The sequence below is a fragment of the Peromyscus leucopus genome, chromosome 8b (assembly GCF_004664715.2).
Source record: "Peromyscus leucopus breed LL Stock chromosome 8b, UCI_PerLeu_2.1, whole genome shotgun sequence".
NCBI lineage: Eukaryota > Metazoa > Chordata > Mammalia > Rodentia > Cricetidae > Peromyscus > Peromyscus leucopus.
The window spans coordinates 100,595,442-100,616,513 of NC_051086.1; the positions used below are offsets into that span (position 1 = coordinate 100,595,442).

The 21,072-nt window shown below is 52.4% G+C and overlaps 1 protein-coding gene across 8 annotated transcripts; it reads right to left on the reverse strand.

Moving 5' to 3' along the window:
• Exoc7 (exocyst complex component 7) lies at window positions 1–20,908 on the reverse strand. 8 transcript variants are annotated; one of them, XM_037201551.1, is made up of 21 exons: window positions 20,761–20,908; window positions 20,576–20,641; window positions 18,764–18,948; window positions 18,462–18,567; window positions 13,551–13,773; window positions 12,578–12,745; window positions 9,907–9,999; window positions 9,038–9,106; window positions 7,972–8,117; window positions 7,580–7,732; window positions 7,205–7,303; window positions 6,791–6,853; window positions 6,423–6,489; window positions 5,678–5,716; window positions 4,923–4,988; window positions 4,561–4,681; window positions 4,224–4,319; window positions 3,339–3,402; window positions 3,088–3,129; window positions 2,850–2,983; window positions 1–2,597 (listed from the first exon to the last, which is right to left on the reverse strand). In XM_037201551.1, the coding sequence occupies exons 1-21, from the start codon at window positions 20,818–20,820 to the stop codon at window positions 2,495–2,497; spliced, it is 2,163 nt and encodes a 720-aa protein (XP_037057446.1). In that variant the 5' UTR covers window positions 20,821–20,908; the 3' UTR covers window positions 1–2,494. The 8 variants fall into 8 exon arrangements, with proteins under 8 accessions (XP_037057446.1, XP_028745468.1, XP_037057447.1 ...); XM_028889635.2 differs by lacking the exon at window positions 9,038–9,106; XM_037201552.1 differs by lacking the exon at window positions 5,678–5,716.
• Window positions 20,909–21,072: the final 164 nt, after the last annotated feature.

Genomic DNA, 21,072 nt, shown 5'->3' on the forward strand with positions numbered 1-21,072 from the left:
TGAGGTGCTGCCAAGTGCATTTATTTCCACGAGGAAAATTCATCTCTGAATCTAAGGCTCTTCTTTACCTGGAGGCCATCTGATGGGCTTTCAGAGGCTGTGAAAACCTGTGGGTTGGCTCCCTCTCCCATTGCCCTCAGAGGCCATCAGAAGCCTGCAGCTTCCGTGGGCTTCAGTCTCTCTCCCTAGTTCACACTTCGCATCCTATCCCTTTCAGTGGTGGAGCTGGTGTTCCACACCCATGTGCTGGACGAGATTGTGTCAAGAGAGAATAGGCAGTTCATGACTTGAAAGCTCAGGTCCCATGCCAGCATCCCATGCCCTGCTCCAGGTGACACTTCTACCTGGGAAGAGGCTGGTAGAGCCTGGTGGAGGGGAGAGGGATGGTATATTCCCAGAGGCATGGCAGTCTCCTTTCTGCCCGCTCCCTCCATATCTCAGGAAATGCCACTTTTTCCTTCCAAGCTGAACCTGAAGAACCCAGGGCTCAAGTCGACCCTGGCCAGGCTGGTTTCCAGGGAGACACTGCTGTCAGCTGGTATGTGTGAGGGTCTGCTGCGCTGGAACCACTGAGTGCATGGCCTACGAAGTAACACTGCTGCTCAGCTAGCTACCTGGCCTTCCACTCCTCCAAGGGCAGGCTCTGCCCAGTTCCCCTTCCTGCAATCCACTGCTCAGTAAGACCCCCCCCCCCAAGCCCCACCTAGTCACCAAGACTCGACAGTTCAGGGCCGGCCTCTGTCCCTTCATTGGCAGTTTACTTCTTCACCTGCTGTTGCTCTTCCTCCGCACCAAGGCTGTGTCGAGATACACCTTGGAGACAAGAGCAGCCCCAACCCCGTGCCCAGAGTGGAAAAGAGTGACCTTCAGAAGAACCCAGGACTAGTGTGGGAGGTAGGCAAGGGCTAGGCCCATCTGAGAGTATGGGGTCATGAGGAACGAGGCGCTGGAGTAGACTTAGCAGAGCAGAGGGATCAGCTGCACACCGACAGCTGGCTAGAGGTGTGCTGTGGGATCTCAGCATCTACTCTGCTGGCACCTGGCTCTGGGGCTCACTTTATCCTCCCCAGGTAGAAGCAGGTTTGAAGTAGGGCAGAGCCATGCCCTTGAGAGAAAGAAGTTCATGCCTGGCAAATTTCTCTAAAAGGGTGCTTCTTCCACTGGAGGATGCTTAGGAAGGGCCAGGCCCAAATTTTAATTAGTTGAGAATCTAAGAAGGAACACTCTGGACTAAGAACCCCTGTCTTTCACCCTTCTGCTCTGGAAGAATATTCTGGAGCAGCCAAGAACAGTTCCTTTCCCTGCCAGCAGATCCTGAAGGAGGAAAGAGTTCAAGGAAGGGCCGGGCTACAGTTGTTGAGCACACCTTCTTCCTCATGTATGTGGCCAATGCAATATGCAGTCAACTCGTGTATGTGGCCAGTCTGGATGTGGGACATGTGCAAGTCTGACCCAACCCCTTGCAAGGTAGCCTCCTGGTGGACAGGCTGGTCTGTAATGGGGTGGGGCCTAGGAATACAGATTTAAGGGTGCAGCACAGTTCCTACAGCCAGGTGAGAGCTAGAGCAGTGTCTCCAGAGAAGCGTCAGCTCCATTCTCTAACAGGAGGCTCAAGCATCCTGAGCTCCCCTCTCTGTATAAAAGCAAAACAAGCCATCACCCAAATGCACCGTAAGGGCCTGCCCTTCTTGAACATGGCTGTTCACTGCCATCCTGAGTAGTACAGCCTGACTTCACCCTCATGATCTCCCATTTGGCTCCTGAATTGCTCGCCTTTGTCCACTAGTTCTCTGTCCCGCATGCATTCAGCCTAAAACCCCATGCAATTCACTGCCTGGGCCAGTGAGTACTGAAGCTGGGGACCAGGGGACAGATGACTGAGCGGCTGGCCCCGCAGGGTGGTCCAGAACTCCTCCAAACACTTCTTGCAGTGTGCCAGATCCAAAGGGACCAGAGACAGAGCTCCCCTGCCTCTTGTCCCAGGGAGTCCCAGGTGGTGGGATATCACAGAGCACAGAACCGTGGACAATGAACTAAATCCAAGAGAGGAGGTCGACGCTGACAACCTTTCCTCTAGGTCTGCTGGCTGCCGTTTGGCCTGCGCCTTGAGCCTGCTCACATCTGTGGGCTGAAGAGGATGGAAGCAGGCCAGGGTGGAGTCTGCCGTCCCATTCTTGGTATCCTCATGGCAGCTGGGGGCACCAGTCTCTGTCTTCCTTGTCTTCTGCCTCAGAAGCCATCATGTGGCCCCTGCTGGGTGCGCATCATTGTGAAACCCAAGGTGTGAAAGGAGCCACATTCTGGGTGAGTGCTGGTCTGACAGGAGATGTGGGCCGCAGGGGAGATGCCAACACCAGGCCAGGGCTCCTGGGTGGGGCACAAAGGTCTCTGTCGCAGAGGACTTCAGACTCACCTGGCCTGGAGGTATGTTAACACTGGTTTACCAGTCCAACAACATGTGAGTGTGGTGGAGCCAGGCAGAACGCTGGCAGGCTTAGGCAGAGGTGTCGAAAAGGCGATCGATCATGTCGCCCACCTGTTCCACACGGTACTTGATGTACTTCTCAGGGTTCTTGGTGAAGGGCACGCTGCCATACCTGACCAGACACCATGGTAAGAGGTCAAGGGGAGGGCATCTCCACCCTCAGCCTCAGTGTCAGCATCCTTAACGCTCTAAGCACCTTAACGGGTGCTAAGATGGCAGGGCGCCCCTGAATTAGGTCCCAGAGCCCAGAGCACCAGACATGCTGTCCCACTCCATCGGAACTTTGTTTTTCCCCTCCCGAGGGAGAGAGCACATAGGTCACCTGGAAAGCGGATAGCAGAGGGCCTGGGGGGGGGGGGCTCACCTGTGCAGAAAGGTCCCATAGGTCTCCTTGACAATGTTTTTCTGAGCCTGTCGGATCTTGTCCCTCTGCTCTGTGTCTGGAATGGCCCAGGCCTTCTGAATCTTGCACAGCTCTTCAAGGCCATCATTGAATCCCTGACCACCAAACAGGCAGGAAGGAGGGACCAAGAGACAAAAGCTTTGTGTCTATGTCACCACAGTGGCAGCCGAAATCAGTGGAAGGGAGGGCCTCAACCTACCTTGAAACGTTCCTTAATCATCTGCCGCTCCTTGTCCCGGAGCTGGGGGTCCAGAGAGCAGAGGAAGGCAGCAGAGAAAGCCAGGCTCAGAGCAGAACAACGCTGTCCTCTCCTGCCCCAACCCTCTCCTGCTGCCCTCATGGCCTCACACATCTCCATCTCACACATCCAGAGAGATGCTTGTCCATTCTTCCTAAGATACAATATCACATCGCCTCCCCAGTCCCTCCTGGCGCAGGTCTTGGACTTACCTTGACTCCAGGCTGGAAGACTGGTAGATTCTTCTCTGCGATATAATCGGTCACCTTTAACCAGCTGCCGGATAGCAGGGTGAGAAGAGAGAGACAGCGTCAGAGTTGCTTCTTCCCTAAAGTCAGCTGGCTTGTTTTTCAAATCTCTCTACCTACTGAAGGTGGGGGCAGTAGGAATTATCTGGGTCAGGAGTAAGCAAAACAACAGAGATGCTCTCCTTGGGAACAGAAAATGTTTAAACTGCTCGCTTTGACAATTAGGAACAGGAAGCAGAAGGCACTCAATAAACTGAACAAATGTTGCCGACCACAGCTCACATCAATATTGTGGCAAATTAAGATAGAGAAACAGATGGGAAGAGAAGGAGCAGAGAGCAGACAAACAGGAAGGAAGTGGGAGACACTCAGAGAGAAACAGGCCAAGGAAACCGGAGGACCAGAGAAGTAGCCAGAACCTTTCCAAGTTCAAGAGCTCTCACCCCGCTGTGCTCTAGGGCTAAACATTGTTCATCTCTCTCTCTGACAGCTCACTTTTCAACTATTCTTAGCCATGACACTGGGCAGATCACTCTGAAGAGGCTCCGTGGTCCCTGGGGAGCAGCTAGCAAAGGGAGGAAGGGAGAGCTTCTCTCTCCACCCATGAATTAGATTTAAAAAACAAGAAGAGAAAAAAAATGCTGGGGCTTGGCTTAGTGGCAGGTCCCATGCTGAACCTGTGCGAGGCCCTGGCTTTGAGCCCCAGCACTAAAAACAAACCCCGAGAGGAAAGCAAACGGTGGGTACCTGTGACATCAGTCAGTAGCTGCCGGCCTCATGCTATGAGGGGGCTGAGCAGAGAGGGTGGTGGGTTCAGAAAGGACAGCAAGAGGGCTGGCGGCTGCTTACCTCCGCTGATAGGTCTGGATCTGCTGCTCGATGTGCTCCCGATAGGAACGCTCAGCAGTCTTCTGGGTCACAGCCACCAGCTGGATCAGCTCAGACCTGGGTGAAGGGGGAAGAGAAAGAGAAAAGAAACTCCTGGGTCCCAGAAGTCACTGGCCTTGGCAGCAACACTGGGAAGGAGGCTTCTTGTTTGGAACATTCCTAAGCTTTAAAGCAGAAGCATCCCTTGGGTGCTGACCAAGGAAACTAAAACACACAGAACTAGGAGGCTGTAGATGGTGCATCCAGCCCTGGAAGGCAGAGGTTGGCATGGCTGCCCAGCCCAGGCAGGGCCACTTACTTCTCCAGGGACTTGAGGATGTAGTTGTAATTGTTATGTAGGAAGATAGCGCTTAATGCTGGGTCCTCATACACCTTGGACTTGCTCAGCAAGTTCAGCTGCAGGTTACCCAAGACTTTGCCTATACAGAAAGATGGGGCCACTTAACCACAAGTGTCTGATCCAAATGATCCAACCACTAGGGCCTGACAACTGTTCCTTGTTCTTCTGACTCCCAGGCCTCTGAAGCTCTTCTCAACCCTTGGGTCCTGAACTAGGATGTAGGTTACTATTCCAAGGCCAGGACAGGGACCCAGGAATAGATGGACAGCACCGAGGCAAGAGATGGGGGAGAGGGAGTGGGTGCTGCCAGTGAAACTCACAGATATAGGTGCTCAGTAGGCGCTTGCTGAACTCGGAGCTGTAGCTGGTGGCCGAAGAGCTGGTTTCTGAGAGGAGATGTGCTGTGACTGTGGTGGCAATGGCCAAGACCCTTGATGGCCCTTCCCACACCCCAGGGGAGAGGAGGGATTGTTGGAGAGGCCCTGGGTTTTGTGGGCAGGCAGGACTGAAGGAAGAGCCTAAGCAGAGATGGGCACCTGCTGAGCTATAGGAAGCACAGTGGATTCTTTCTGGGTCCCAGGACTGTCTTCCACAGTAATGGGTTAAGGAACCAGCCCATGAGAGCAGGCAGGCAGCTGGGAGAGGTGTGGGTCACCAACACCTTTCCAACCTTCTCAGCCTGGTCCCCAACGTAAGATGGGCAGTATCTATTAGATCCCTTTTACTTATTTGCCAACAGCAAGGGTTTCTGGACAGGGTCACCCAGTCTTTCCATCTTCTCCTCACAATCCCGATTCCCCCACCCCCAGTACCAGATGATATAGAATGGAAGGCCAAGGGGAAAGGTTAGGCTAGCCAGGGGGTGTTCATTAGGGTGCTGGGCCCATTAGGGTGCTGCCTGGCTAGGCTTAGAGACAGCGGTGGCTACGAAGGGAAGAGGGAGAGATAAGGGCACCCTTGGAGAACTCATGCCCCTCTGGCCTGCCCTCAGTGAGTCCTGAGAACTGGTCCCCTGGGAACCTCACCCACCGGCCTTTGGAGGGGAGGATGGGGCTGGGGGGGGCACACTGCTTACCTCGGGGGTCTAAAGGAATATTGTATGTGTCCCCAAGAACTACGGAGTGACAGGCAGTGCACACAGAAAGGGAGGAGGGGGCAGAGGAGGAGAAAGATGCAAAGTGCAAAAAACAGGTTAGAAACGGCGGTGCCACCCACGCCAAGCAGACCTCTCCCCAGGACGCCAGACACAGACAGCAGCACACGCCAAGACCACAGAACACACTGGAGAGTGCAGCTCAAGAGAACGGGCAGATCCTTGGCTTCTTGCCCCCAAAATAAAAGCAAATGGAGGGCGCAGGACCTCCGTTCTTGGGATGACCTAGACGAGCACTCTTCCTTACATGCCAGCCTCCCAAGCTCCGGTCCCACCAAGGGGCAGCAAGGAGATGGAGCAACAACAGAACAGGCAGACGATACAGGAGGGAGTGGAGAAGTATGGCAGCGTGGCGGGGCAGGACGGGCACCTGAGACCTGCAGTGCTCCCCCCCCCCCAGTACTGACAGCCAAAGAAGCAAGCAGAGGTTGGGGTTCATAAGGACGTCAACAAACCCAGCCCTCCTTACGCTCATTCTCGACAAGTCCATGGGGCTGAGGCTCCCCCACAGGCTATGCCTTAATCCCACTCCATGGGCTGCAGAAGACACCTCACCACACCCTGCCCTCACCCAGAGCACGTTAGTGCCTCCTAGGGGCCTAACTCTATGTCCCCAGGCAAGAGGGGGCAGCAGGGCACAGGCAAGCCCAGCTCGGGTGTTGTGTACCTTGGGAGGCCAGCATGGCACCTGCTGTTTCCTGGAAGTCCAGAAGCTGCTGCAGGAAAAGGATGGCCTGGTGGAGAGAACAGACCCAAGAGGGTCAGGGTAGGCCCAAGGCAATGGCTTCCCACACACACCCTATCCAGCCAGCAGGGCAAGTCTTCACAGTGCCAAGAGCAACTGGAAATTTCAAGTGTTATCTTTGCACTCTGGCTGCCCGAGAGGCCCTGTGTGCTGCAGAAGCTAACCCTTCACCACCAATGCCTGCTCATGAACGCCAGGAGCTCTGGGCAGGCTGGGTTCCCACTGTGGTACCCCCGAGCCGAGCCCGAGTGCCCTTTGTCCCACTCCGGCAGTGTCTGACTGGCACCTACGTTGCTTGTGAGCTCATGAACGGTGCCATCCTTGGGCATGTTGTATTCTTTGTCTGGGTCATTCTGTGGGAAGGAAAAAAAAAAAGAACACCCTCTGAGTCCCAGAAAGGGCTCCCACCAGTAGCCCCTGGCTCACCCTGAGCCCTAGTCAGCCTGCCTATGGCGCCACCTCCTGGTACATGGGTGTGAGGCTGTCCCTCAGCCTCAGAAGCTGAGCAAGACACAGGTGTGAGCCTCAGAGGGCTTCAGTGCCAGGGAAGCAACAGAGGAGCCCAGAGCGTCCCCCCAGAAGCCAGCAGCGCAGGGGCTTTTCTAAAGAGCAAGCCTGACTCTCTTGAAGGGCTGCTCTCTTAGGAGTCCCCAGAGCTCAGTGAGCAAGCCAGGCCGGATGGAAGGGAAAGGGGCTGTGGGCACCTTAATGTTGTCAGCAAAGTCTTCTAGTGCTTTGGCTCCAATGGTCTCCATGGAGGTGATGAGGCCAGGCAGCTTGTTCTTGGTGCTGGCTGCTGTGCCCTGGGGAAGGACATGGCTGACATATTCATCAGAGTCCAGCTCACTGCCCTCTGCAGGAAGCTGTAGGCCTAACTCCTTCCAGCTCCTTCTCCACCCTCACTCCAGAGGCTGCATTCTCCAGTTCCAGATTAGCTACAGCTCTTCTATTACCCTACCTTGTCCAAAGCCTCTCAGGAGCCACCTCAGAAGAGAGGGAGGAGACATTAGAATAGTTTCCCAGAATGAGTACAGGGAAGCCATGTGAGAAAGGCCCTTAGGGCCTCCCAGCCCACATACCTGGAGCACCTGGTCAAACTCAGGCTTGGTCTGCTTGAGGTGGCGCAGGATGGGGAAGACTGTGAGCACTGTGGAGAAGTCATGGCGGATGATGGCTTTCCTGGCAGCTGACACGATGTTCTCCCCTTCAAGCATCAGCCCATCCAGTGCATCCTGGAAGAAGGATAAGGACCCTGCTCATGCAGGGGCAGAGCAGAGTTGGTTCCTAGAGACAGTGGGGGCACCTCGTGGTTGTGAAGGGGAGCCAACATGCTGTGAAGGATGGGGGAGGGGGTCGTGGACTACACCACACAGAGTCGCGGGCTCAGGGCACGAGGTCTGCCCCACCCTCTTGATTCTGCAGAAAGCTACACGGGTCAGTGCTCAGAGCTGCAGGGCGAGCAGGTTAAGACCTGAATCAAGGAGTCGAAGGTTCTCTTCTGATGGTGCTCGGGGATGATGTCCATCAGTAGCTGGTATTCACTCTGGGCCAGCTTGACGAAGGCGCTGACACAGTGAATGTAGGCGTCTGTCTCCACATCCAGCATGTCATCTCTCCCTAGAGGGACAGCAGTGCCCTGAGTGGCTGGTCTGGGAGAGCCACGCACTCTGCTGGGGTCTGAGTGTCTCGAGCTCCTGGGCTGAGCCCAGACCAGCAGGGAGTAGACAGAGGCAGACTACTGCTCTGGCAGGCCTGGGAGATGATGCCAAGTCCAAACACTGTCCTGGCATCTCTTTCCACTCAGCACGGGCAGTGTTTATGGCTCCAGTCAAACACTAGAGGTGGTGGCAGAAAGCTAGAAGGAAGGAAAACTCCTGGGTCTGAGGATCCTGAATTGTGCTTGGAGGAGGACAGTGTGGGATGGGCAGGTGGCAGTGTCCACTTTAAGGACCGAGTCACTGTGGTCCTCAATCTGGGAGATGGTTCTTATGAAGGTCATTGCCAATCTTACCAGACCCTAAAAAGTGTAAGGGAGTAGTGGGCTATGGCCTCTGAGGCTGGCTGCTGTGTGTGTGTGTGTGTGTGTGTGTGTGTGTGTGTGTGTGTGTGTAGGAAAGCTAAACAATCCAAGAAGAGATCAGTGAGTCTCAGAGAGCGAGGGCTCCTTGTTGAGCTGCCCCAGGAGCAGACAGCACCCCACTATTGGAGGATGGGCAGTGGCCCCAGGACAGAACAGTCTGGTTTTATATGTTATGGATGGCTCAAGAAGTGAGATACCCAGGCTCATGACCTCCTCCGAGGAGCCACCTGCCCTCCGGCCTGCCTTCCAAGCTCAAGCTGCAGTTCCTCTCCGGCCAGGCCCGAGAGCCAAGCATGCACTCCCATCTCACAAGAGGCAAGGAGACCTAGGGCCCAAAGGAGACTGGAGTGGGAGCCAGGCCACAGGCCAGGCCCATCTTTAGAGCAGAACAGGTCCTCTGGGGACTGCTCCGTAGGCAGTGTCAGCGGCCGCCCTGGGGCTGGGCTACGGTACTCACCGGCCAGTGGCCCGTGCTTGTCGTTCAGGGCCTCGGACAGGTGCTTAACTCGGAAATCATGCTCGTGACCTAGCAAGATGTCAGCCGCACAAACACAAGCAGCGTTTATCCAGGGGCCAGGCAGCTGCCCCTTGGGGTGTGGGGAAGAAGCCCTTGATCTCCAGGAGCGGAGCATGAAATGGGGCATAGGGAGGGAGCACCGAGGAGGGCTCTGAGCCCCTCCCCTGCCCCAAACCCCCTGGGAACAGCCGTTTCAAGCCTGACTCTCAGGGGTGCTAAAGACCATCCTTGGCGTTTGTTTTCCAACCCTGGGAGGCCAAGAGAAGGTGCGTGGCTCCAGGGAGACGCATGAGAGCTGTCACTGCTGAGTGAATGAGGACAGGCCTCCTTTGCATCCCAGGGTGACTCTTTTGGAGGAGGGGGGTCCACCAACACAGCTGACCTGGCTATCCCTCCCCTGACAGCAGAGAAAGGCCATGTCCTCCAGGCAACCTATCCCCTTAGATGCAAGAAGTTCCCTTTCTACAGAGAGGAGTGGCTGGGAGGTGTTGACCAACTTGGTCCTGCCCTGCTGATGCGGGCGTGAAAGGGCTGCCCCGAGACAATTTTCTCTGAGTTTACACAGGACACAGGACAGAGACAGGGAGGACGGACCTTAGGAAGAGCAGAGCCAGGCAGGACCAGGCCAGGGTCACGAAACTTGTCCTCGGGCCTGCTGAAACCTGAGGAGTATCAAGGGTTTGCCAACCCACCCACCCACCCACTCAGGATTTGTCCCAAGGCCCTCCTGGGAGAGGCTCTGCCCCGCCTAAGGAGCGAGTGGACTCGCAAAGGAAGAGGGTGATGGAAAAGGGACACAGGGTGATTACCTTCCAGAGGAATGAGGTTAGAGCCCCCCTTTTTCCCATCTAGACCATGCTGGGAATACTGTTTCAGAAGGTTCTGAGCCTTACGGATCGTCCCTGTCACCAGAGCCACAGAGAGGAGAGAGGAAGACCTAGGAAATGAGTGAGAGAAAACAGCAGCAGCCCTCCACCTGCCCAGCCCGCCCCTGCCCCAACAGCGAGCATGCCCCTCAACGCCTCTGCCGGTAGGTCCTGCCAGGGCCACCAGACCCCTTAAGGATGGAGAGAGGAGAATGTGGCCAAACTCAGCCCTGGGCTCTGCACTGACCCTCAGTTCTGTAGTTGACTTCACGTTAAGAGGGACAGAAAAGACAAAAATAAGGTCATAAAGGTCCATCAGGAAAAGTAAAACCTTCTACTGAGTGGCGTTTTAATGGAGTGGGTTAAGGCTTGGTGGTAAAGCTCTCACACTCAAGGGCAGGACAGGGCGACCTGGGGGTTTCCTGGAAACCAGCCTAACCTCCAGGCTGAGTTGCCTGAGCATGCTCAGTGTTGGGACAGAAGCCAAACAGCAGTGCAGGGCAGGCAGCCCTGAGGGGGTTGGGGTTGGGAAAACAGGTCTAAGCTTCCCGGGGAGCTGCAACAGAGATGGAGGTCCCAACACCCAGAGGCAGAGGCCCCCACGCCCCAGAAGGCACTCAGCCAACACAGCAATGGTAATGGACTGAAAAGCTCGGGAAGGGCCAACGGGAACCACCACCTGCAAGGCGAGCCATGGTAAAGATGACATGCTCTTGCCATGGGGGAAAAAGAACAGTTAGTATCACAAGTGAGAACAATGAAATGTGGCAGCCCAACTTTCAGGGCTGCCAGCTCCTGGGAGTAAGACATTTTGGAACCCACAATGCGGGGACATAGGCAGCATGTCAGCCAGCAGGTACTGCTCCTAGGTAGCAAAATGTTCCAGGATAATGAGTCATCCAGGAGCTTAACTGTGCCACCTTCCTGAGACTCCCTCCACCACACCTGAGCCCAGCAAGGCTGCTGGCCTCACAGCAGCCACCAGCCTAGGCAGGCGGGGCAGGGTTCAGCTGGCTCATCTCTGTTTGTACCACACTGAAATTAGCTACTGGTAACTCTTCTTGGCAGGCCAGCTCACATCTGCTTCCCTCCGTGTTCCCTGCTCAGTGAGCGAGCGCCCTGGTAATGAGTGAATCAGATTCCCGCCCCACAACGTACCCAGGAGCAGATGGGCTGTGGGCTCATCAGGGACCTAACCAGCACACTGGCTGCGAGGAAGTGGGGATGCTGACCTGGCAGCAACCGAGTCCAATTATAAGGGCAGATGCTGAGGTAGGTGCCTCATCACCAATGAGGCCATCAGCTCTCCTGTCCTCAGAGTGGGGACAGACGTCCGTAGGGCCTGACTCCATCTTCCTCATCTCAGTCTTAAATCCACTCACTCCTGCCAACTCCTAAAGCCCTACAGAACCACAGGGACCTCACAGACCTTTGCATCTCCATGACAAGGACAGATTGAGTTCATGGAGAGCCCTGAGGTTATATCCCTCATCCTGAAAGGCTAGGACCTGCAAGGCCAGTGGATACTGGAGCAGGGCAAACAGGGTTCTGGAGCCTCCAGTAGGCTTGTCAAAGAACCAGGAAGAAGCAGCAGCAGCGAGCACAGAGCAGCTGAGGCCCTGACAAGCTCATGGACACAGCTCCTCCCCGTACCAGGAAGGCACAGAGGTGGACTGGCCAGCCATGCAGGCAGCTGTGCCCGGCAGCGTGGGTTAGTAGAGTCACTGTTTAGAGCAAGTTCTCTACTGGGGCAGCCAGGACACTCACTGAAGGAAGGGCAGAAGACAATGCAATTCCTGCAGAGGCCACCAAGCCCTGAAGGCAGTCTCCCTCGGCCATGTCTCCAAACCTCAGCAAAGGCTGAGGAAGCAGGTGATGTGGTTGCTCTCTGAAGGGCTTGGGTGGATTAGGACTGGGAAATGAGGGTGTGAGCTCTACTCAAGGCCTGCTCTTAGGAAAGCACGTTCCTTAGCCAGGCCTGAGCTGCAGCTGGAAGCCCAGGGTGGGCACCTCACTCCAGCCCACTGGCTTTCTCTCCCGGCACTACTGCAGTAGCCAACATCCTAGAACATCCTATCTCTCCTGGGGCTGAGGTCAGCCTCTCTTGAGGCAGGGGACTGCCAGGCTGACAGAGACAGTCAGCCTGGAGCACAGGAGGAATGTATAGTGGGCTGGAGTCTCACTGCCCACACCTACCTCTACACCATGCCCACTTTTCAGCTATGGAACAGTTTATAATGATCTGGCTTTCTGGAAGGCTGGGGTGCCTGCCCCTCCTTACCCAACAGGATCACATAGCAAAAGGAAGGAGACCTAGCAAGTCACTCTGACCTATAGCCTCTGCCAGCCTGCCTCAGAGACAATTAAGCACACTAGTGGCCCTGCCCCTCCCATTCCCCCAAACCTTATAGAAATTACCCAGCTGCTGGGTATAAGAATCATAGGGCCTTTTGAGTAGGGGATATTTGCTCTATCCTGTGTCCTAGGAGACAGGTGACCATACATGGGCTATACTGCTGATATCAGAAGGCTGATATTGCCCACCCCAGGGTGGACAAAGACAACCCAGACTCTAGGGATCCCTCGGTCGATTATTTAAATAGGGTGGGCTCACCTGGCCGCTTGATGGGCTTCTTGGTAGGTGTGTCTTTCCTCTTGTTGGGGATGGCAGGGGAGTAGGGAACCCCAGAGGAAGAACTGCTTTTGCGAAAATGCTCCTTTAGGCCTTTGATGGAGCGGTCCAGCTGGCTGGAACGAATCTGGTAGTAGACATTCATGAAGTCTGGAGAGAGAGAGGAACAGAAGTGTGCCCCAGGGTCCCTAATCCTGTCATTCTGTACAGGGAGGCAGCAGAGTCCACGATGCTATGGGTTAATCTCTTCCTAGCACCTGCTCTGGCTTCTAACCACTCATGTGGCCTCATCTCAAATCAGGCAAAGTCTCAAAGGGAAAGACTATCCTCCAACAGAATAATTACGAGGCTGGGGTTCAAAGCCAGGAATTCCAGTATGCCAGGCAAGTACTCTTCTACAGCGCTATACCCCCTTCCCTATCAGCCTGTGTTGGCACCATGTGGTTTTGTTGTTGCTGCTGCTGTTCTGCGTTAGGGGAGGGTGCGAGGTGTAGGTATAGGTACAGGTTGCTTTCCGAGAACCTGAGTTCAGTTCCCAGTACCCACACCAGGTGGCTCACTAACACCTATAACTCTAGTCCCATGGAGATGACTCTCATCTGGCCTCTATGGGCAGGTGTATGCATGTGACATATACTCACATAGACACACAACATACATGTAAATAAAAGGGAAATAAATGTAAAAAAAAAAAAACCCAAAAAACAAAAACAAAGGCAATATTCAGACTTTGTCAAAAGATGTGAGCAATGGCTGGGTATGTTAGCACACACCCATAACCCCAGTACTTGGGAGGCAGAGGCAGGAGGATCTCTGTGAGTTTGTGGCTAGCCTGGTCTATAGAGTGAGTTCCAGGACAGCCAGAGCTTTATAGTGAGACCCTGTCACAAAAAAAGAGAGAAAAGGCTGGGGAGGTGGTGGGAAAGCCGCCGTTCTGGCAGAGGGAGCCCCTCACCTTGGTTCCGGCCGTACTCCACCAGCCAGCGGGAGATGCGGACCACATCCTGGAGTACACTTTCGGGCAGGTGCTCCAGGGTCCCTTCTTCCTGGACCTCCAGTTCATCATCCCCACTGATCAGGTCCAGGATGAGCACAGGGGAGACGACCTTGCTGTGCCGGGTCATCAGGCTGCGGAACTCAGACTCCAGCGACTCCTTCCCTCTCTCAAAGAGCAGCTTCTGCGAGGACAAGGGAAGAAGCGGCGGCTGAAGCGGGCGGCTGATGCTGAGCTCTGTTCTGCAGCCCCTGCCCGCTCCGCCCTCGGGCCTCTGTGAGCCCCAGCCACTCCTCGACCCACACAAGAAACACTGGGAAGCCTAGCTCGGTCATTTCCTTTCCTTCTGTTTCTCAGAAGCGATGGTTCCCGGTTGTGGTGGCGCACACCTTTGATCCCAGCACTCAAGCAGAGGCGGGTAGATCTCTGTAAGTTTGAGGCCAGCCAAGACAACACAGTGAGGCCCTGTCTAAAAATAAACAAAAAATACTTGATGTTGACAAGTAAAACTCTGCTTAACAAGCATTAATTTATTATTTTCTCATTTTCACTGTTAATTTGTCTTCTAGTTAGAAAGGAATTTGCAAAAGAAAAAAGCAGGTATTGATGTGCTGGCTGGTTTTATGTCAATTTGACACAAACTAGAGTCATGTGAGAGGAGGGAGCTTCAACTGAGAAAATGCTTCCATAGATCTGGCTGTAGGCGATAGGGCATTTTCTTAATTCGTGATTGATGGGGGAGGGCCCAGCCCATTGTGGGTGATGCCATCCCTGGGCTGGTGGTCCTGAGTTCTATAAGAAATCAGGCTGAGCAAGCCATGAGGAGCAAGCCAGTAAGCAGCTCCCCTCCATGGCCTCTGCATCAGCTCCTGCCTCCAGGTTCCTGCCCTGCTTGAGTTCCTGTCCTGACTTCCTTCAGTGATGAACCACAATGTGGAAGTGTGAGCCAAATAAACCCTTTCCTCCCCAAATTGTTTTGGTCATGATGTTTCATCACAACAACAGAAACCCTAGGACAGTTGGATGATCTCAAATTAGTGTCAAGGGTTATCAATAAGAAAGTGAAAATAATGACTGAGAAAATATTTACAAATCATGTATCGAAAACACAGAAGAGACTTCAAAACAAATGTCCACACTAAAATACAGACCCAAAGGTCAATGCAGCATCATTCACAGGACAGGAAGTGGAGACAGCGCTAGTGGCCATCAAGAGGAAATGGTTAAACAGTGTGGCCATCAGGTCGGCTAGGACGGCTCAGTGGGTTTGGAAGGAGAAAGGCACCTCCTGTGACACACACCATCGCACAAGTGAGACAAACAAATAAACACCTTTTCTTTTCTTTTCTTTCTTTCTTCTTTTTTTTTTTTTTCAAGACAGGGTTTCTCTGTGTAGCTTTGCGCCTTTCCTGGAACTCACTCTGTAGCCCAGGCTGGCCTCAAACTCACAAAGATCCGCCTGCCTCTGCCTCCCGACAGCTGGGATTAAAGGCGTGCGCCACCACCGCCCATAAACACATTTCTCTTTTTTTTTTCCAGAGCTGAGGACCGAACCCAGGGCCTTGCACTTGCTAGGCAAGTGCTCTACCACTGAGCTAAATCCCCAACCCCCCATTTCCTAATGTTGTATATCTATATCATTTAGCAATAAAAAGGTATGAAATACTGAATTGATACAGTATGCTGCAAATCGATGAACCTTAAAAATATTACACTAAGCCAGGCAGTGGTGGCACACACCTTTAATCCCAGCACTCAGGGAGGCAGAGGCAGGCAGATCTCTGTGAGTTCTAGGACAGCCAGGACTACACAAAGAAACTCTGTCTTGAAAAAGAAAAAAGAAAAAAGATCAACAACAACAAAAACACACTACGATAAAACAAAAAAGCCAAGGCCTAGGAAGACAGGCCAACTGGTAATTTGTTTGCTATGTAAGCATGAAAACCTAAACTCTATTCCTAGCGCCCACATGAAGAGAGAGGTCTGAGACTAGATGTGGTGCTGAACACCTTTAATTCAGCACTTGAGAGACAGAACCAGGCAGCTCTCTACACAGTGTTTCTAAGAAAGTAAAGCCAAGACCACTGGCTAGTTACCAGCTCATCCCCCAGTATCACATAATACCCTCATTTCTGACACAGGCTGTGACAGAAGGGAAGGGGGAGTCCGCTCCTAAGCAAAGGCCTGCTGGGGCTGGGGCTGGGGCTCTGTGGTACACCAGGCTGGGGCTCTGTGGTACACCAGGCTGGCGCTCTGTGGTACACCAGGCTGGCCCTCTGTGGGAGACTGGGGCTCTGTGGGAGACCATTTGCTTACTATGTGAGCGTCCCTAGGTTCAATCCCCAGCACTACATAAGCACACTGAAAACAAAACAAGAAAACAGCTGAGGAGAGGAGAGGGGCAGGCACTTCCCAGCATGGAATGGCTCACAACTACCTGCAAGTCTAGTACCAGGGGATGATCTGATGCCCCTTTTGGGAGGGTACCCGCATGCACACGGCGTATAGACATACAGTTAGGCATACACACATATACATAAAATAATCAAATAAATTATTTTTAAAAGGTTAAAAAACAAGAAGGAATGTTACTGGCTAGGAAGCCAGCTCAGTGTTAGAGTGCATGCCTAGCATGTGGAATGGATTTGATGCTTAGCACCCCCAACCTCCAAAAGGGGGACCAGCAACAGGATGAGGGTGTAGGTTGGCCCTCCCCAAGTACCCCTTACTTCTTTAGGTATTGTGGTGATACTTTGAAATGTAGTGATGTCTTGTTTGTGCTCTAACAAATAAAGCCTGTCTGGAGATCAGAGGGCAGAGCTAGCCACCAGTTAACCATAGAGGCCAGGCCGTGGTGGCACACACCTTTAATCCCAGCACTTGTGAGGAGGAAACAGGAAGTGATATGGCTGGACAGAGAGAGGAAGTGATAAGGCAGGGTGGAGACAGGAGCTCCCCCCTCTCAGTCTGAGGATTCCTAGAGGTAAGAAGTTTTTCTAGTGGCTGGCTGCTCTGCTTCTCTGATCTTTCAGTTTTCATTCTGATATCTGACTCTGGGTTTTCATTATTAAGACCAATCAGAATTCGCACTACAAGACATGGCCTCTGCCCCACCTTTGCCCTGTGTACGTCTTCCCTCACATACAGCAGAGAGCCCCCACTCCCAGCATTCCCCGTTTCTACGAAGATCTAATGACCTAAAAATTTAAACATACAAATACGATGCAATAAGAGCACAAAGACTCAGGGTTCTAGACCCGTCAAATCCATAAACAGGAAGTAGAACAGAAGTTACTTAAATGCTGGAGGGAAGGGCACTGTTGTAGGAATTTAGCAGAGTCGCTGTATCTGGGGTAGACATTAGAATGAACAGCTGTTTTCTAGAAGTACTTTGACCTTGAAGAATCCTTGTGGAAAACAGTGATTGTTTTCCGGGATTTGTAGAAATGTTTTACTGAACGGGCGTTGTAGCCATCCTATGACTTTGGTCACAAGACGCCTCTGGCACACCTGAGGCTCTTGTATTATTGTGCATTGCAAATGATACATAATAAAGGACTAAAGTCATGAAGGCATGTGATGCTTCCCTTTAGTAAGACATGTAAATTAGATTAGGGACCTTGGTATGAGGAAATACTTTGTGTAACATTCAATAAATACGCCTTTGTACAGCTGTTCAGGGTTCAGTCTATCAGAAAGGCTGGACGGACCTTCCTGCTGCCAAACAGGCCTTAGAATTTCAACTTGGAGCACCTTCTTCAACCGACACACGCTACACAGAACACCCCGAAGGGCATGCAGTGTTAAACAGTACAGAGCTGGGTTTCAGGAAGACAAAAAGATTCCAGAGACAGACTGGGGTCAGGACTGGGGTCACGGTGTGAGACAATGGGAACACACGTATGCCACCCAACTGTGTACTTACAAAGAGTCACAGCAGCAACACTGATGTTTTGGTTTGGGTTTTTGAGCCCCTGATGGCCTCACATTTACAGTAATCCTCCTACCTCTGTCTCTCTAGTGCCAAGAATACAGGTATTTGTCATCATGCCTGGTGGAAATGGTCAATTTTATGTGATTTATTTGTTATTTTTGCCTTATGGCTTTGAGACAGGGTTTTGCTATGGAGCTTTGGCTTGCCTGGAATTCACTATGCAGCCCAATCTGGACTTATAGCAGTCCTCCTGCCTCAACCTCCTGAGTGCTAGAATTACAGGTATGAGGCACCATGCTGGGTATAAGATGAGTTTTTTACCATAGTGAAGAAACCACCAATGGATATATGAAAATCAAATGTTAAACTTATATTTGAAATTTAACTAAACTATAAAAGTATGGTAAGAAGTTATAGCTTTTTTCCCAAGGCACAGAACCTAATGCCTACATTTTGAATACTATGTATCATTATCTTTTTTTTTTTTTAAAGATTTATTTATTTATTATGCATACAATGTTCTGTCTGCATGTATGTCTGCAAGCCAGAAGAGGGCACCAGATGGTTGTGAGCCACCATGTGGTTGCTGGGAATTGCACTCAGGACCTCTGAAAGAGCAGTCAGTGTTCTTAACCTCTGAGCCATCTCTCCAGCCCTTTTTTTTCTTTTTAAAAGACAGGGTTTCTCTGTGTAGCCCTGGCTGTCCTGGAACTCAGAGATCCGCCTGCCTCTGCCTCACAAGTGCTGGGATTAAAGGCGTGCGCCACCACCGCCTGGCGTATCTTATTCTTTTATATACTTTCTTAATATTTTGAGATAGGTTTCACAAGTTCTAGGCATGAGTCACCACACCTGGCTACAACATACTTCTTTAATCTAGTCATGTGTCCCTCACGAGACTAGGGATTGATGTCCCATATGTCTCACTGATTCCTTACCACTTTGTTGAGCTCTGGACTGTCTGGGCTATTGTCCTGAAAATATTCCACAGCCTTCTGGATTTTGGCCATGCTTCCCAGGTATTCTTCCAGCCTACCTGTGGGGCTGGAAAGGAAAAAATGCTGGGTCAGCCTTGAAGGATGGGGTCACACAGATGGACTAAGAGCATGGTATGCCAGAGGAGAAGAGAAAGAACATCATATGAGGGACTCTAGGCTCAGATATGTTTTATTCCCCTTCTGAGGCCTAGAGTCACTGGTACAGGAGACATTAGTTATGTGGCCCTCTGCATGCAACTCACCCTTCTCTGATGACCTTCTCAGTGTCACTGGCTACATGGTAATAGCTGATGACATGGTCCAGACAGGATAACGTCTTTTCAACATTCTCCTGCAGCCTCTGCAGATTCTCCGTTTGCTTGTGCACAGGGATGATGGAGTTCTCCAGCTTCATGAGACGGCTCTCAAAGGATGACAGGATAGACACCTGCAAGAGGAAAGCCTCTGGCTCGCAGGTCTCAGGGCTATCCTGGCATCTATCTTTTCATGGTTTTCTAGATAATAAGCTACATCTAGGAAGGAACACAGCTGACTTGTTTGCTGCTACCATGTCCCTGGTTTGGTACAGCGAGTGTGATTCAAGATAAACTGTTGAAATGTCATCTTTTTTAAAATTTATTTATTTTTACATACATTAATTTCTTTTTCTTTTTTTCCCTGCATGAGTTATAGCCAGTTGTAAGCTGACATTTGGGTGCTGGAAATAGAACCTGGGTCCTCTGGAAGAGCAGGTGGTTCTTGTCTTAAGGCAAGAAAAACATCAAACTAATTCTTCCTAAGATAACCACCCCCAGGGAGCTGGAGAGATAGCTCAGTGGTTAAGAGCACTTGCTGCTCTTGCAGAGGACTCAAGTTCCGGTCCCAGAACCCACATCACTGCTCACAACTTAACTGCCTTCAACTCCAGTTCCAGAGGGTCCAACGCCCTCTTCTGGCCTCTGAAGGCATTCTTTTCTACCCTTTAAAGCCCAGTCTCAATTTCTGTTTCCTCTGAAGTTTTCCTAGACATAACAGGAAGTAGCTTCATGAAGAGAAGTCTCAAATACATGGCTATTACTTCAAAAACAGCCTTCCCAGCCTGGTGGTGGTATCATACATCTTTATTCCCAGCTCTTGGGAGGCAGAGGCAGGTGGATCTCTGTGAGTTCGAGGCCAGCCTGGTCTACAGAGTGAGTTCCAGGAAAGAGGCCAAAGCTACACAGAGAAACCCTGTCTCGAAAAACCAAAAGGAGGGGAGGGACCCGCTTTCCCTAAGGGTGAATCTCATTTAAGAAGTATACAATTTTATTATTGTGTGACTAAACACAAATGCAAGTTTGTATTTACTCAATTTGTGTTCCAGTTTCCTCTAAGAATAAAGAAGCAAGCCGAGCGGTGGTGGCACATGCCATTAATCCCAGTACTGGGGTGGCAGAGGCAGGCAGATCTCTGAGTTCAAGGGCAGTCTGGTCTACAAATAGAGTTCCATCCAGGACAGGGCTGCACAGAGAAACCCGTCTCGGGGAGGAAAAAAAAAAGCATTTTTATAGCACCAATCATATACCAGTGTGCAACATGCATCGGCTCATAGACCTCTTCGCAGACACACTGTCGTTGTCTGATTTAGCAAACGAATTAGCCAAAACTCAGGTCTTGCCCGCCAAGAATCACATAAATAAGCTGTAGGACAAGGGCTAAATCTAAGATCCATCGGCTCTCTGAGCTGGCTCTATCAGGAAAACCCTTTGGGACTTCGCTGTCTCGGTAATCTCACTGAACCAACCTTCCCGGCGAGCGTCCATCCCTTGACTTGACAAAGACACGGGGTCAGTACCCGCCCATCTACGGAGTATCACTAAATGTTTGCAGAAGGACAGACAGCAACAAGTCCAGACCAGCGGTATCTGCGGTGAGGAGGCGGAGACTAGGGAGCAGAGATGCCCATCGCCGCTAGAGAAGCCCACACCTCACCACCGTTGCTACCCACGCTGGACTGAGTCGCCGGGCCCGTCCGTCGCAAGCCCCTGCTCTGGGTCCCGGGGCCTGTCTGCGGGCTTCCATGAAGAGCTACTCACCATGTTCTTAGTGAGCTGGTCGCTCTTCTCCAGGCTGTCTCGGATGAAGGACAGCGTCTCCTCCTCCTGCGAGGGGTGGAGAGGAGACCATCACCACCGCCCGACCCCACGGCCTACCCTCACTTCTCCTTCCGCCCCGCAGTCGATGCCCTGGCACCCTTCCTTCACTTTCTACCCTGCCTCACCTTCTTCAGTTTGTCCTCGATTTCCCGCCGCCGGGCGGAAGCCTCCTGCGGGGGAATCATCGCAGTGGACAGCGAGGTTCCCACTGCCCCCTGACTTCGTTCAGAGCCCCGCTCGGCTTCCGTCCCTGTCACACCCACTTCCGCCCTCGGTCCCGCCCCCGGACGCTCTGGTGGCGCCATGTTGGGAGTGGCAGGCGGAACTCGAGAATGGGCTGCGGGCTGAAGCCATCTTGAGTGTGGCTGGGGTCGCGGCTCTCCTGGGGTTTAGAACTTTCCCCAGAAGTCTGAAGGTGCTCTGATGGCTTCTTTGAA

Excerpts from the sequence above, each read along its gene's own strand:
- Exoc7 (XM_037201551.1), bottom strand. The coding sequence starts at position 20,820 with ATGATTCCCCCGCAGGAGGCTTCCGCCCGGCGGCGGGAAATCGAGGAC. Across the intron at positions 6,490-6,790 it reads TTCATGAGCTCACAAGCAAC|GCCATCCTTTTCCTGCAGCA; the intron begins GTAGGTGCCAGT and ends TCTCTCCACCAG. Across the intron at positions 3,403-4,223 it reads ATCCAGACCTATCAGCGGAG|CTGGTTAAAGGTGACCGATT; the intron begins GTAAGCAGCCGC and ends GCTATCCGGCAG.